The sequence below is a fragment of the Eucalyptus grandis genome, chromosome 9 (genome assembly GCF_016545825.1).
Source record: "Eucalyptus grandis isolate ANBG69807.140 chromosome 9, ASM1654582v1, whole genome shotgun sequence".
Classification (NCBI taxonomy): domain Eukaryota; kingdom Viridiplantae; phylum Streptophyta; class Magnoliopsida; order Myrtales; family Myrtaceae; genus Eucalyptus; species Eucalyptus grandis.
This window is the reverse complement of record NC_052620.1, coordinates 21,556,288-21,574,431: the sequence shown is the minus strand read 5'-3', so window position 1 is coordinate 21,574,431 and position 18,144 is coordinate 21,556,288. Positions and strand designations below refer to the sequence as shown.

The 18,144-nt window shown below is 38.2% G+C and overlaps 1 protein-coding gene across 1 annotated transcript; it reads right to left on the bottom strand.

The window, feature by feature from the left end:
* Positions 1-6,849: 6,849 nt before the first annotated feature.
* LOC104418574 (heat shock factor protein HSF24) lies at positions 6,850-11,936 on the bottom strand. The gene is given in 3 exon segments (XM_010029954.3): positions 6,850-7,911; positions 7,914-8,015; positions 11,159-11,936. Coding segments are annotated over 3 exon segments (912 nt in total). The 5' UTR covers positions 11,363-11,936; the 3' UTR covers positions 6,850-7,305.
* Between the last annotated feature and the right edge of the window lie 6,208 nt (positions 11,937-18,144).

Here is an 18,144-nt window from a genome sequence, read left to right as displayed (position 1 = left end):
GCGGGCATCATCAATCCATTAATTTTGTGAATAATAATAATAAATACAGGTTCAAATTTCTGAAAGGGATAATTGTAATTTCAGTCCTGTAAACTCGAACGAGTTTTGCAATTGGGTCCTCGAACTTTTCCTGCGAGGATCTTGCGAGGATCAAAGGATCAAATTTGGACTAATGCCTCTCTGAAATTGACTCTTAGATTTGCAAATGGTACCGAGTGAGTAGTTATGAATCAAATCATATCAATATAAATTCTTATAGTAATTAAGGGGAAACAAAAGTGGAACCTATTCCCTGCAAATTCCTTATCGAAGCTATAATTGAGAAAAAGGGGTCCTGCAATTTTCATGGACTAACTCCTTAAAATCATAGCATCATCGAATTTTCAGCATCTTATAATAATTTTTAAAAAGTCGACTCATCTAGTTTTGAGGCATTGCAATTTTAAAAACATACAGTACTAAACTACTCAAATGACGGCACTTTATGGTATATTATGCTCGCAGTGCAATACAGTCACAATAAATTACAGTAGTACCAAACACATGCATGATCACGAAGGTTTCTCCTCCTTCCCTTGCATTTCATTTAAAGAGAAAGTCATGAAGATTGAGCCTAGAACTCTCAATCACCATAAGCAAACGTTGCTTTGGCAATGCCCATCACCGTGGGGCCTTGACTTTATTGTTCATGGTGCAGAAAAAAGCCAAAAGATACATCAATCGAAACACAAGTAGTAAATGATAAAAGCAAAATCGAAATCATATAAGACGCAAAACATACATGAAACCCAAAATGAGAAAAACCATGGGAGAAAGAAGGATTTCACTATCTTTAACAAAGAGTACATAAGTCTAATTAAAGAGCTCAAAACCTCTTGGTGAGCTATTAGATCTAAAGATTCAATAAGAAGATAGGAAAAATAAAAGAAGGGAATTTTATGGAGACTAAGATTATAGATGTATTGTTGAGCACATCCTTTTTCTTTAATTTGAAAGTCAAAATTCAACAAATTTCCACATTGACTTCAAATTTCAAAAAAAACGTTATGCCAAACACCATAAGACCTACTTTCACCACCAAAAGTGACCACACAAGGTTACTCCCAAAATGATGGAATCGAGGATACACTCCCCTAAGTCTATGTGAGCATATTTGGTGTAAGAAATAAGGAATGAAATGCCACTAACTCCACTTAAGCAAATCAAATGGTCAAAACACCAATCAAGTCCAAGCAATGCTTGAACTCGATTAAAGAAATTGGTTTGATCAACATATTTGTCGATTATCCATCATAAATACTTTCTTAATTGTAACTATATCGTTAGCAACCTCATCATGTACAAAGTGATATCACATGTCGATATGTTTTGTCCTCTTGTAATACATTGCATTCTTGGTCAATTGGATCGCACTTTGGTTGTTATCACAAAAAATAACAGAGGCTCCCTCCTACTTTATCCCAACATTTGCAACCAAATGCTTCAACCAAAGAGCTTCCTTTATTGCTTCCATTGTTGTAGATAAAGCAACTATGTCCTGCAAAATTGCTTTGCAACTATCTGGGACACTATTAAGCATAAAAGCATACCTGTCAAAGATTTCATTTTGTCAAGATCGCCTTTATAGTTAGAATCAATGAAGCCAACAACCGAATGTTCTATATTACAACCTTTATCAAAGACCAAACCCATATCTAAGGTATCCCGAATGTATTGAAGAATCAATTTCATGGCTTGCCAGTGAGCTTTACCCGATATGCCATACCTACTCATAACACTAATAGCCTAACAAATATCCAAATGAGTAAACCGTAACATACATAAGATTACACACAACACTAGAATATGGAACTTGAGACATCTTATATCATCTTTTTTAGTTTTAGGCGACAAAAAAACTGAAAGCCTCAAATGGGATGCCAGATGAATACTTATCGGTAAGACATTTTTCATGTAAAAGTGCTCAATGACTTTCTCAATATATATCTTCTGCAAGAGGTATAATTTCCCACTATGTTTATCTATGCGAATCTCCATACCCAAAATTTTCTTAGTAGTTCCAAGATTCTTCATCTCAAATTTCTTACTAAGTTGCCTCTTCAACCATTGCATCTCTAACATGTTCTTCGTTGCAATAAGCATGTCATCTACATATAACGACAAATAAATAAAAGAACCATCATGCAATCTCTCATAATACACAAATGTTATGCGCACTTTGTAAGTGGTCATTTAAGAAGTATCGACACTCTTTGAGAGCTTTTATGTCATCGGATACATGTCCAACATGTGTTCAACATGCTTTGACACATTTCAGTCAGCATGTGTCCAACACGCGCTCGACACACTCTAACACGTGTCCAACACGTTTTGACATGTTCCAACAAGTGGTCAACGAGTATCGAAAAATCCGACACTTGGTTAACTTTTCCTCAACATGCTTTAACACGCGAGTCCAAATTTTGACACACTCTAATCACTTCAAACCCACCAAACCAAAAAATTAAAATAAAATGAAAGGAACAACTCAAGGAAGGAGTTGCAAGAGAATAGTGATGGGCTCAAATCGTAACTTGCAACTTCGGAATCATGTCCGATTTCACTTTCGGCAGTAGGCGAGCCAAAAAAACTCAAGCTTTAGGAAGGGGACCAAACCTTGGGGGGAAACTCTAATGACCCATTGGAATGTTAGACCTTGAACAAAACAAGGAACATGGGGACAGAGGGGAGGAAAAATCTACTACAAGCAAAAGGGAGCTGAGAGAATCGAGGGAACCCGGTCAAAGGACAAGAAGAGAACCACCCACCGAGGAGGAGGAGGAGGAGGAGGAGGAGGAGGAGGAATGATGACGGATCTAGAGGAGAAAGAAGATGAAAGATGGAAAGAGGAAGACGGAGGTGGAAGGAAGAGAGATTAGGGTAAGATGGAGGTGGGGCTCCACAAGGGGAATACACTGCACACACATATGGAGGTGATTGGATCGAGATTTGTGGTTGTATTAGGGGTGGTGGTCAAATTTGCGAGGAGAGAGAGAAAAATTAAGAGGGAGAGGGGAATATAAAAAAGTCATTGTTAGGGTGAAAATTATTCAACACAATTTAACCATTGCATCATTTGTTTTGCCCCCTTTTGTCCATAGAGAGAGATAGAGAAAGAGAGGAAGGAAGCCGACTTGGATATGCAACCTTGTGCATTGCACATCCCCTTTCCTTTATTATTTTCCAATAATAAAAATTATTGAAATAGTTAGTTGAATTTATCAAATTGAAATAAAAAATTATATTAAAAATGATGGATTAATATTTTTATTATAAATTTATTATAAGCTCTTTTTATTATTTATTTATTTGTAAATTTGAATCAAATAAATTTTGATTGAAATAATCATAAAATAAAGATATGTAATTAATATACAACATGTCCAAATATATTGAAATTTTCTTCTTATTTTTTTAGAAATGATGTATTGGTATGTTGTATAGTATTATATCGGGTGTCCGTGTTGGTGCTACTTAGATAGTCATAACTCAACATAAAATTATCAAACCTCTTGTACCATTACCATGGAAATTGCTAAAACCATACAAAGAACGTTTCAACTTGCAAACATGATCTTCTTTACCTCGACAACAAATCCCTCAAGCTAAGACATACAAAGTGTCTCCAAAAAGCGGTTTTGACATCAAGTTGCTCCATTTCTAGATCATAAGGGTCACTAACATGAACAACATATGAATGAAACTATGTTTCAAAACTGGAGAGTACATGTCATTGAAGTGGATCCCCTCCTCTTGACTAAAACCCTTCACTTCTAAACATGTTTTAAATCTTTCACCTTTAGTCCCTAGAATTCATTTTTTTTTCCTTTTGAAGATCCACTTGCACCCAACAACTCTTTTACCCTTAGGCAATTTCATAAGATCCAAAGTTTAGTTCTTATAAAGAAACTCCATCTCTTCATTCACAACAACAAGCCACCTCTCAAGTTTAGAATAAATACTAGCTTCACCAAAGGTAGAAGATTCTTCAATGCCAAGCTTTTCAACAACTGTAAAAGCATATGCTACCAAATCAATGAAAACATACCTTAGGGGAGGCTTAATTTATCATTCAGCCCTCCTCGCAATCAAACTCTGAGGTTGCTCAATTTCTTCTACGTCATCTTTGATATAATCTAAGTCTTGTTACTCATTATTACTTTTTGCCTAAATAGGAACATCTTTAAATATTCTCCATGAATGCTCTACATGAAACTCTACCTCTTTCCCGCCATTCTCCTCTTGAATATTTGTAGACTCAGTAATAATCTTTCTCTATTCAAGTACAAAATTTTCATATTTTGACGACTAAGGATTAGAACACCACAACCTATATCCTTTAATCCCATATGCATAACCAATGAAAATACATTTTTTGGGTTTAGGTTCAAGCTCATCCTCTTTTGCATGATAAGAAGTAGGACATCTAAATATTTTAAAACCAAAATAATCAAGAGGTTTACCTAACCATACCTCATTAAGAGTCTTACATTCAAATGTGGTTGAAGGAGCACGATTCACCAAATAACATGCCATTTTCATGGCTTTAGTCTAGAATCTTCCCCAAGTCAAGCACTAGAGAGCAAACACCTAACTCTCTCTAAAAGTGTCTGGTTCATGCACTCTGCCACCTCATTCTATTGAGGGGTCTACCTAATTGTTCGATGTCGAACAATCCTTGAATTTTCACGATACTTGTTGAAATCACCTCTGCAAAACTTAAGACCATTATCCATTCTGAGATGCTTTATCTTCTTCTCAGTTTGATTTTTCTTATCAACATATTTCACTTCTTGAACATATCAAAAACGTCACTTTTACGCTTTAAGAAATAAACCCAAACTTTCCTAGAAAAGTCATCAATAAATCTCATAAGATAAACTGCATCACCCTTAAATGTTATCCGTGCTGGTTCTATAGTTAATAGTGCCCTTTGTTGAGTGTATCCTAGTATTAAAACTAACTTTGTGATGCTTCCCCAAAACACAATGTTTGCAAAAGTCAAGTGAAACCATATGATTCCCACAAAGTAAACTATGTTTACTCAAGATGTCCATTCTCCTTTCATTCATGTGGCCTAATCACATATGCCACAACCTTGTTTTTTCATAATTTGAAGAGGATTATATATTTAAAGAATCCATAATGGTACTTTCATGCATAATATAAAGGTTGTTCTCCTAGTTACTTCTCATCACAATCAAGGAGCCTTTTGAAATTTGCAAACTCCACCTTCACTTGTGTATATGCACCTAATAGAATCTAAATTGCTCAACAAAATAAGGTTCTTCTTCAAATTTGGAATGTGCCTAACATTTGTCAAGTTTCTTACCACATGGTCGTGACATTTAATCCGTATCGTACCAATACCCATAATCTTGCAAACTACATTGTTACCCATCAAAATTGAACCACCACTAACTTTCTCATATATGTCGAACCAATCTCTATCTAGACACATTGTCTAAAGACAAAATAGTACGAACATTGTTTACATTAGCTAACTCATTATTTTTCACTAGACTAGCTAAATTGGAACTCTCCATCGGAAGTCCGGTATATCAAAATAGTTAGTTGTGGTCCCAATTAGAGATTATGAGTTCAAATTTTTTCAAACTTCATTTGCCTCCCCAATTAAATCTCCACGCTTAATACTACAGCTACACATCAATCATAATTGTTTTTCTATACTATTTTGATTTAGGGTGCATTTATTTTATGAAAAATGAATCATTTCAAAAATATTTTCCTTAAAATAATCACTTGTATTTCTTACGAAAATGAACAAATAAAAAATGCTTTCATTGTTCCGTAAATATTTAGATATAAATTATTATCGATAAAGAAACATGCATTGTCAACTAATTATTTCAAGTGATACGATCAATTATTTTCAAAAAAAAAAAAATTTTTTTACATTATTCATTTTTTTATAAAAAAAAATGGAGCCTCAAATTGAACTTGGGCTCCCTTACGAAGATGTAAAAGAAAAAATGAGTGCCTTCTATGCAATTTTCGAGAATTACTTCTAAAAGTAATAATGTAAGTGAATTTAAATAAATTAGTCATACTCAAGACTCAATAAAAGTGTGCTTATTTGATGAATTATTCTTTCATTTTCCAAAAACATATGAGTTTTTTTGAAGGATAGGAAGGAAGCGGGTTGGTAACCCCTACGGAATGTTAGATTTGAGCCAGGGGCCTTGTACATTTTAAACGAGCCAATCACCCCATCATGGTTCTTGTGGGAGTATGGCCAATGCCATCCTACTTTCATGTTGCATAAGGACTAAGGCTTTTGGAGATCAAGGAGTAAGGGTGAGTGGTTCAAGGTTCTATATTGGTTCTACTTGGAACTTACTTGTTAGAACAAGTATATTATTTATTGGAAATTGGAACCTACCTTATAATAGGTTCCATAGTTGGTTCGGATTCTACTTAGAATTAATTAAATGATTATAATGAATTATTATCTTTAACAACCACTATTTGTTATTATAATCCATTGATATTAACTTATGTTTGACACCCGAAGAATATGAAATATTAACAATAAAAGCTTCAATCATAAAATGAAAGTTTAAACTAGTTATTCTAAATTATACACACATTATCGGATGTTTTGGAATACCACAAAATCACACGCAAATATAGACCTGGAAAAACACAAAAACAATTCCTAAGTTCCATCTACCTAAAATTTGAAATCTACTCATTGAAACACCTTTATCAATTTTTGGAATCTGAAGCTGAACAAGTTCTCATCAATCTTATTCTTCGATTCCAAATTCTACCTTGGTATGCGATTGAAGAATTAAAATCTATGATCATAACAATTCAATATTAAATATTACATCACTAGGCAAAGCTACCGCGGTGGTGACATGATATTTGAAAAGCTAGTTGAAGCAAGTTCCAATAGCATTGATTGACTAGGAGTGTGGAGACCCTTCTTCATTTTCTCGATCCCCACTTGCTCCACCACCAACAAATTTACAACTGACTTAGGAACCCTATCTATCTATTCCATCAGAGTCCCTATTACCAAACCCAAAAATAAAAAATAAATTCTGAAGTACAAAAAATAAAAGTTTTAAAAAGTACACGAGAAATTGAAACCTTGAAGGTTGGTGAGTCTCTTTCTCCATTACTAAACCAACGACCGACCGATCAAATCAAGTCCCTAAAACTTCGCATTCCGGTGCGCCCGAGGTGCATCGAGCTTGCAGTGCACCCCGGCCCCGCATCGCTTTTCCGACCGCACGATCAGTTGCAGACCTTGCTGGTCTTCATCAAGGGCTGACGGAACTCCATCCCCACGGGCCCCACTTTGTCCTCGCGGGCCCTCTTCCTCGCCTCCTTCCCCTTCCCGTTCAGCCACACCCCGAACAGCTTCGTGCTCTTCTCACCGTCGACTTCCGCCGCAGCTTTTTCGTCGTCGTCGTCATCGTCGCGGTCGACGCCGTCGGCGCCGTCCCCGGCGGCCGCAAACGCCGCCGCCCCCCGGCACCCTCGCCGCACGATGCGGTCGATCTGGTCGGGGGCCACCTTCAGGCACTCCGTCAGGAACGCCACCAGCTCGTCGCAGTGCTTCTTCGCCTGCGCCAGCTCCGAGTTCAGGGCCTCGTTGTCCCTCCTCAGCTTCTCGTTCTCGCCCGTCAGGTCCGCGAACTGGGCCGCCGTCGCCGTCGCCGTCGCCGCGGCCGCGGCCGCGACGGCCGCCGTCTCCACCGAGCCCGCGTTCTTCGAGTCCGCCGGGGACGACGTGGACGTGGACCCCATGTCCTCGCCCGAGCTCTCCGGCGAGGCCTGCCCCCCCGCGGCGCCGGCAGCCGATTTCGCGGCGCCGGAGGCCGGGGGGTTCGGGGCGTCGCCGCCGACTTGCGGCGGCGGATCTCGGAGAGGAGTTCTTTCTGGCCCCGCTGGAAGCGGTCGTTGGCGAACTCCCATTTGTCCGGCACGATCTTTCTGAAGCCCTGCGAAAGAGGCCTTGCGTACGGGATCAACCATTGTCCATTGTCGCATCTCAAATGACAAATATAAACAAACGAAAATATTTTTATTATACACGAAAAATATTTACATATAAATTATTATCGATAAATGTTTTGAATTCCAACCAAAAAAAGTATTTTAAAGAAAAAAATGTAATCACATTCATTTACGAAATACACGTGGCGCCAGTAGGTACGCCTTGGTTCTAGTATCTTATATCCTCACAATGCGTTCAGGGCTATTACTCAAAAGCCTTCCACCGAAATCTATAAGTTTTTAAAATTTACGGAAAATATAAAAGATCCTACGTGCGATTACATAAAAATTTCGAAAAGTATTTTTGCTCTTAAATAGTTGTAAAAGTTTGCACGAATTGTAAAAGTAAAATATAAAATTTAAATTCACTCCAAAAGACAAGCCATAACATAATAAATGGTAAAATTGCCAAAGATTGTACTTCACGAGTGATCAATTAATTTTCTTGCTTAATTCACCACCTTCAAAAAGCTAACTTTTCTTTGCATTTTTTTTTTTTGTAAGAACTTTTTTCTTTGGAATTTTTATTGCGAGCAATCAATTTTGATTTATTCAGTTACCCGAATATATTCTTGAAAATTGTATTGACATCACTTCATTATTAGATTTTTCATATATGAAAAGGGGTTTCGCACCAAATTATCCAAAATACAATTCTTACATAAGAAAAGAAATTTTCCACTTATGAAAATAGAATAGACTAATGTGAAACTAAGCGATCAAAAAATTAATAAATTAAGAGCGAAGAGTTCCCAGAAACAGGCTAAGTAGGAAAAGACGAGGCAAGACGCGCGTAAAATCTTTTCTGGAAAGGGGCCTTCCCATGGTCAGCGACAGAATCTACTTTCGAAGATCATCGGCCGTCAATTTGGACCATATTGGACGGCCAAATCGGAAATTCAGGGCACCCGTTTGCGTGCCGCGAGAATAATCAAACACCCAAAAGACCTAGGTGGAGAATTTATCCCTTCAATCACTACATTCATAGTCAAAGATAGATAACGAAAATACATAATACACTTTTTCAACATATGTAGGTATATTTATTTATTGTGTGTAGGAATATGTTATGAACCCACGGTTATCACGTTTTGCTTGTTGGATAATTCTTAGAAACACTTCTCCTAGACACAAGTTTGTCAGGAAAATTATTTAATTAGTTTGGACCTTATTGTATGGGTGTCTATTGGATCTTAATTTCTTTGATTTTGTTAATTCAATCATAAATTTTTGTATGAAATTTTAATATAGTCATCCTGATTAATTTCACCAAAAATCATTAATTGTTTTATGTGGCACATCATCATATTAGTGATTTTTGAAGAAGATTGATTGAAAGGGCTACATTGAAAATTCACAGGAATGCTTATGATGAAATTGTCAAAATTGAAAAGTTAAGTAAATTGATAAGTGATTGGACAACTCCCCTAAAATCTAACCAAATGCGGCTGTCAACACTATTGATGTATGGATTGTAACTGCTAACTATTTCACTAACCAACTACTCAACCACTGTGGATGCCGCATCTAGACAAGTTTTTTGTCTAGGATTTTTGTCCTGATCTGTCACCTCAAGTTGTTAAAGAAAATGAATGCAAGAGCAATGTCGTGGCTTTATTTTCAAGTTTCTATCACTAGGGCTCCTCGTGAAAAATGAATAAACTAATTTTTTTATAAAAATAATCACTTATGTCGTTGACAAAAATAGATGAATGGAATTTTTTTCATTATTCATGGCAATGTGTAAACATAAATTTGCTATTAATAATGAAACATTTTACATTATCTAATTATTTTTAGCAAAATAAAAAATATTTTTAAGAAAATAATTATGCGAAACAAATAAAGTCTAATATCGTGTACTTTCTATGTTTTGGTTAGATAATGAGACTACTACTTCTACACATTTTTCACCAAATTAATCATGCTTCTTCACATTAACTATTCATCTTATATCAGACCCCAACATATTTACAATAGATTTTAAGCTTTTTATGAATTTAAAGTGAACTTACGTTTCGCTTGTTTTGTTGAAAACAAATGATTTTAGAAATCATTTTCTAAAAGTGATCGTTTTATTGTCTAAAATAATCAATTAATGAAAAAATTTCATTATTAACAACGATTTATTTTTTTAGATAATAGAAACGATTATTTTTAAAATAATTTATCTAAACTATTTATTTTTCGTGAAAAAAAAAATGAAATCTTTTTTAATATTGTGACAATGACACTATTGGGTAGGTTTGGACTTTTGGAAATATGGCTAGCTAGTCAATACGCAGTCATTCACACAATTCTCCTTTGAATATCGGGAAAAAGAAATTTCGAATTATTTATCGTTTTTCTCTTGATAGTCAAAATAAATATTAATTGAAAAAAAAATTGACAAACTCGAACAAAGGTTCACGCGTGCGCCCGCCCGAGTCAATAATATACAGCCGAAAGGACATTTCCGATCGCTTGACCAGTGGCCACATCTTATATAATATGAATGGAAACAGGAAAGGGCAGAATCGTCAATTCAGCCCCCTAAGGGAGGGCGCTTCCAGGTTAGGCAGGTCTTGAATTGACCCCTGGGCTCGAGGGGCCAATTTGCAAATATTCTTAAATTATTTCTCCGCAATACCTCATCCTAAAAGTAATTTCGTATTCGTAATAATCCTAATTAAGTAGAATTAAGAATATACGATCATTTTGCTATGCTATAATTTTTTCTTTTTTACAATTTTGTGTTTCAAATACTCATTTAAAATCATGTCGCGAGACTTTTTATGCTATTTTTCCCTATTTTTTCACCACACCTACCTTACCTTTTATTTATTTATTTTATTTCCCAAGCTAGCTCCGTAATCATATAATTATATAGACCAATTAGAAACATCCCATGAAAAGCACGAAAATATTATTTTCCTTTTTTCTCGATTCGTCCGCAGAAAAAAAGAAAAAGGAAAATCACATGCAGGTCACCTAGAAACGGGGAATAAAATAATAATAATAATAATAATAATAATAATAATAATAATAACAACAACAATAGTTGAAAATGGAAAATTTAAGAGAAAAAGAAGGTAGATGGGGAACTTACGTAGGTGTTGAGCTGGCGGACGAAGCTGGAGAAGTTGTTGTGCTTGAAAGAGCTGGGGAGCAGGTCCTTGGCGAACTCCGCCGTCTTCCACACCACGAACGTCCGGCCGCTCTCCCCCCACGAGATGACGTCGTCGGTGGCCGGATCGTCCACCAACTGGTACGTCTTCGTCAGGAAGGGCGCCGGAGCCGAGCGCTGTGCCATCCCCTTATCGTCTGTTCCCGATTTGCCCCTCCCCGGCAGCAAGAATTGCAGTTTCAGGAGGGAATAAAACAGAGAGAGAGAGAGAGAGAGAGAGAGAGAGAGAGAGAGAGAGAGAGAGAGGAGATTGAAGGGTTTGGTGGTGATCAGATGGAGCAACTAAAGAGAAGGAGAGCGGTGAGGAACTCCCAGCCCCAGCAGTAGAACCCAGAGATGTGGACCAGGCTGTGGCAAGCTCTCTTCCTTCGTGTATCAGCTGCTTCCATGGCTGAACATAACTCCCCTCATCAATGGAAAGACAAAGATGGGAAAAAAGAGGAGAGAAAAGGGGAAGAGAAGAGAAGAGAATTCTTTTTTTTCTTGAGATGGGGGCTCTTTGGAAACTTATAGAGAAGGAGGCTTCTTCTTGGTCATGATGATGATGGGTGTTTGGGTATAGTTCTAGAAGTGTTGAGAAGCAGAAAATATTTTTAAAGTATCACCCCCACTTTGGTCATCTTTCAAAGGAGAGAGAGGAAGAGAGAGAGAGGGCAACACGCATTTTCTTGCTTTCCTCAAGAAAATGATGAGAGAGAGAGAGAGGGAAAGGGGGGGATGAGGGGAATTTTCTAAGGTTGAGTTTTCTTGGTCGTTTCTTGGAGGAAGCTTCTCACACAATGTCTACACCCTAGATCTTTTTCGTTCTTTTAATAATCGCGAGGGGGGAGGACCCGCACCGTTCTTCATTATGCCCGATTGAGACGGGCCAGTTACTTGCGGGTTGCAATAAAGCCTCCCCACCATCATTGCGCCGGAAGGATGGATTCAGACTCGGCACCTGAACATGGTATCTAGCCCGCACCGCCGTCTCTCATGCATCGCCTCGTGAGAACCGTCGCTTCTAGACCCGTTCTATTAAATCACTTCAACTCGAGTATTGGAAAATAATTAGAGAGTCTTGTCAATGAGTATCTTGAGAAAATCACCCGGTATATATCTCGTAAACAACATTTGATTTTCACGGTACCGATTACACTTGTTAAAAGCTAACACATTAGTATTCTTTCTTCAAATGATGATTATATTACTATAAGATGAGTGGTCTTTGAAGAGAGCGCCTCCTTCACGTGGGAGTGTTTTGGTTTTCTTCCCCAGGGCGAGGAAGTATGGCGCAGGGAGCGGGTGAGAAGACATTTCCTTTTCCCCCACCTACCACCTTTCCATTTTCAATTGCTTCTTCTCATCGTCACTTTGAATTTGGTTGTTTTGCTTTTATATACATATACATATATATATCCTAGGGGGGTCCCGATCTTTCATCCCCTGATTGGTGTGTCGCTCCCTCACCCTTTTGTCCTTTTGTTTTCCTTCTATTTCGGGTGGTCTTTCATCAATTTGCTTCTTCTTAAACGAGGATTCATCATCTGTCCGAGGACCCAGTCACCCTCTCAATGATCAGGAACGGCTCGTCTGGGTCGGCGATGGGTAGAGTTAGTGGGGCTGTCTTCATGATTTGATTTGGAGAAACTTAGCACTGCTATATGAGGATGTAATTTTCATGCGTCCGAGAAAATATCATGCACATCTGGAGGAAGTTCTTGGATACTCCAGGGATAGTCCCAACCATCCATTTCGAAAAGGACAGCACTGAAATCTATTGGTGCCCACCTAGATTACACTGGAAATACAAAATAGAGATTTTATACACTCGTCAATCATTACTAAAGGTATTCACAATTGACTAGAGCTTGACTCTATACATTGTTCGAAATTTGGATCAAACAACATAATAGGATAGTATTCATCGATGACTTTTCAGAGACACCTAATTTGTTGAAATCCGAAGAGGCAATTTCAAGTATCATTTTAGTTCTCAGCTATTTCGATCTTAAGATTGTCGGGAAATTGGGATTTTCTCAATTGAACAAATACATTTTTGTAGACCTAATCACGAGCCTTTTTGCAAAGAATACTTTTTTCTTTTTTTTGCAAAGCTCGCCAATAGGAGTTCAAATCAAGATATCGTGACTTTCCACCATTATCGTCCATTTATCCCGTATCACATTAAACCTAAGATCCCAATACTTTCTCACTAATCGGGTCATGTTTTTAGAAAATTTGGCTTAAACGCTTTTTCACTTGGAGCAAAGATCAGGCCAATTTGATATTAAATGAAAATTTATGCATGACTAAGGATCTTATCATTTCATGGAAAATATCATGTTTCAGAAAACATTTCTCTAGAAGTTATTTTTTAGGAAAATGACACTATTTTCCGATGTTCGGCCGAAATCTAAACTTTGAGTGGAAACTATTTTTCACCGTTCATTAGCTAATTTAATTGTTTGGAAAAAATTATCAAAAATTGAATTTTAATATTTTTAATTGACCAAAAAATTAGTTTTGTTTTTTTAATATATTTTAAAATGAATTTTTAATTATTTGTATTTAAAAAAAATCGAATGTTTTTAATTATTTTTCTTTCTTTTTCTTTTTCCTTTTTATTTTCCTTCCTCCTTCCTCCTCCTTCTTCCTCCTCCTCCTTCCTCCGCCGTCGCATGCCGACAATGGCCGACCGCCCGGCGTCCTACCAAGACCCGGTCGCTAGATCTCGCGAGCTCGAGGCTTGGTTGATCTTGCCCGAGCTCGCTAGATCCGCGAGCTCGAGGCTTGACCGATCTTGCCCAAGCTCGCCGAGTTTTGCCGGGCTCGGCGAGCTGCGAGCTCGCCGGATCGCGGCGGAGCTCGGGTTCACCTAGATTAGGAGCTCGAGCTTCGCCGCCGGATCCGGCGAGCTTGTGGCTTGCCAGAGCCTGGCGAACCTTTGGCGAGCTTGGACAAGGCCTGAGCCCCGCCTAGCTCATCGGATCTGGCGACGCTGAGGACCTCATACGGGTCCCACCGGTTCGCCTCGCCGCATCGCGATTCTTTGACTTCAACTTGTGAGCAAACATTTCTCATGGGGCGGCCTCTGGAAACCCTAGAAATCGCTTTAGCAAGTCTAGAATCAGCATGGAATCCGTTGGTTGGCCCCCATTCCTAGTCCCCCTCGGTCGTGAAGGAGCACACCGTCGCTCCTAGCGGGACGACAGACGGAATGGGGGAAACCGTGGTGGAGAGGACGGAGGTAGAGATAGAGAGAGAAAGAGAGCGCAACAACAAGAAGAAAAAAAGAAAAAGAAAGCATAAAAATAAAACGAAAATGTATTAGTAAAAAAAAAAAAAAAAACAAGATGGAAGAAATTATGGAAAATGTTTTCCGCTTCTCGGAAGGGGAAAACATTTTCCTCACTTTTAAAGGTTATTTTTTTAATGATGGAAAACATTTTCCTTGACTAGTTCATTTTCCATGAAACGAATGTCGGAAAATCTAGAAAACGTTTTCCCAGAAGTCATTTTCCGTGAAATGAATGGATCCTAAAATTTGAGCAGTTTTCTTAAGATGTAGGCTGCCGCTAGCGCATGGTAGGGCAACTGACAACTCCCACTTAGAAATCGCAGCATGGAACCAACGCAAAGACAATGCCCTAGTCGACCATTTATCTGCATAGTGCTTACGCAACACGTATTGGACCCTGGAACGACAGGGCATAGCTCTCGAATAGACGGGCAAAGCCTTAGCCTCCTATGCCATGACCGATGCAATGTTGGTCCGAGAGCAGCCATCACGAGCCTAAACCCTTGAAGCAAGCTTGGCCTCTTTTCTTTTCTTGGTTGGCCTTTTGAGGCATTTTCCTATGTTTTTGAAAAGCATTTTAGGTATGCTTTAGAAATCATGACTATGCTTTGAAAGGTTGCCTTTTGGATTCCTAAAATTTGTCCATTCATAGGAGTTCGCCAATCCCATTTGTCAGATAGCCATAAGTGAACTTTGAAATAGATTGAAGCTGAAAACTAAGAAATGGGGGCGGATTGGTTATCATAGGAATCTTTACAACTTTTTCGTACTCAAATGCAACATACTTTTTAATGGGATGAAATCGTGTTCGTCGATGAAGTCTGCGATGCAAATATCTTCTATCAACAGAGATATAAGGAGAGTAAAAGATATAAGAGATTGCAAAGTAAATTTATGGTCTTTCGCCCTTTCCACTTGACTTACTTCATTCTTCAAATTCTAATAGCTTGAGGACAAGGCTGCAATCCACTAATATAACTGTTGTAGTCTCGACAACGTCTACAAATGAAGTTACCTCTCCATAAGGCACAACGGCATGCTTATACAAATATGACTCATTCACTCATTGCACAAGCCCACATACAATGGTTACCCTATTGAAGATATCGTCGCCTATCTCTCGTGATTCTTCGTGTTTTTGGTCAAAAGGCTATTCAGTTTCCAACGGAAGCTGTTTCGGCATACATATTAAAGTGTCTTTATTACTATTTATTTAGACGTGTCTTTTCATATATCTAAGGTATGTCAAGAGTCTTGTTTTAAGCCTACATATAAACGAGTCTTGTAATTATTTCAAATAATGTAGAGTGAAAAGACTTTTCTGCAAGTAAAGTAGTGTATTCATCTCCTTCCTTAAGAGCTTCTCTTGTAAGAGTGTTATCAGAGCTATGCAACTCTAGTATTCAATATACCCCATTCTAAGAAAGAATTACCATAAGATCTCACTCAATTTTGTAGAAAACTTAGCAAGAATCGACTTGCTCAACCTTCAACAGATTTTTTGATATATATATTAATTGTAATATATTGTATCAAAGAATCCATATTAGGAACAATAGAAACAAGTCGTTGTAATTGTCACACCCCTGCCCCACCTTTGGAACGAGAGCATAACCCGGCTATTTAGCATCAACGCCCCCCGCAACGTTGAGCGTCTTGAAAGTCTTTTATCTTTAGTTAAGCACATGCGGAAGCGATTATAAACAATCTTTGTATAAACAAACATGAAAGCCAGGCAAGACATATGCAAGCCAAGTGAATAAATGCAACATATATTCATATACATATTTACATATCAAAAGTTGTTTTGATTACATGCCCATCCTAGTCTTGGGCTACTTATTTTTGTTTCCATACATAGTCAATCAAAAGGCTGGGGTAACCTAGCTCCTTTACCGAGTTGCTCCCAAAAGTGGCCCCCATGCTAGGTTCATTCCCTTCTTGGGCCCTAGTTCACACCTGAAATAGTGAGAACAATAAGAGTGAGTCGATGATTTAGTAAGTAGAAATCCCTAATTCTCCTATAGGAAGATGTCTCACCGTCGATCGTTGGATACAAGATCACCACCCACTTATTGATGGCAAGTCAATAGCAAGGTTCGTGCCTTGCCTTGCTTATACATATGAAAGGCTCTCAATTGTCAATGTACTTTCAAGAATCAAAGACAATGAGTTAGTGCATATGAACAAACTTTCCAAAGATCCGTGGTTAATGATCATTTCGGTCACAAAAAGGGATACGTGCATCTCATGAAACTCGTTCAAGCACCAAGTGACCCAATTCAAACATATGCTCAAATTGATGCAAGGACTTAACAATACATATCAAAACAAAACTCAATTTTTGCAAGCATCACACATGTATCAATCATGGACCACATGTGGACTTTCATTTTTTTTTTCAATATCATATTAGTCGAAATTAATCGACTCTTCCGGTAACAACCAGGCATCGGTACTCCCTTGGCAAGCGGTATCGTCCCAATCTCATTATTAGGACGACATCCAGGGCGGCCCTCAGGCATTGGTCTCACCTGGGCCGACATTGTCCATGATCTCACTATCGGGACGGCATTCGAGGCTTTACCCCAGGCAACGACCCGACATCCCCTAGTGTCGGCATATAAGTCCATTATGTGTCCATGCATTTCAAGCATAAACCGATTCATGTTATGTTTAAACTTTTAGCCAAATGAAAGGCCTGAAGGCGTGCCATGCAAGGTGAACTAATGAACTACTCTTGTGTTTTATTAAATCAAACTCATGCCGTATGCGATTAGGGCTCGTGACCTTGACTTGGAACCATTTGCTTAGGCTTTAGCATTGTCCATAGTCATCGAGACCTCTCCTTGACATCCGGGTGTGCTTGATACTCATGCGGGATCATGAACTTACTTAATGCAACAACAAGCAATAGAGACACAACAAGCATAATAATAAAAAGCCAACACAAGCAAATGATGACATGATCCTAAGATTGATAAGCGTAGTACATCGCTCTATTAAAAAGTTAGGAAAATCTACTTACTACTTTTTAGACCTAGCTCCACGATGCTTCTTCGGTGGTCAGTTGGCATCTAGGGTGACTTGAAAGAGAAGGGCGTGAAAGAGAAGGGAGGAAGGGAGAGGAAAAGAAAGAAAGGTCAAGGCTTAAAATGCGAGGATGACTCATCCTATTTATAAGCCTCTTTCTCTTAGATTTTTATTGCAAGAAAGAAAGGTTAAGGCTTAAAATGCGAGGATGACTCATCCTATTTATAAGCCTCTTTCTCTTAGATTTTTATTGCAAACTCATGATGATGCCTAAATGATGAGTTAGCCTACCTATCTTCTCGAGTTGGCGGCTAGGTCCTTTTGTGTTGGCTTATTATTGGTCCACATATTTACTTATCCTCCAAGGCTCACTCTAGGCTCATTATTGCCTATGGCGCCTAAGGGACACATAAGCCCTTTTAATGCCTAATGTCTTCTTCTAATTGGTTGGTTTATGCCTTGTTCATCAAGGCTATAATCTAGGGCCATCATAACCCAAGATTTATCCGAGATTTGGTCATCAAGAAACTTGGACTTTGGACAACTTATTTTCCAAATTAAACACATGAGCATGTGACTCATTAAGCTCATTAAT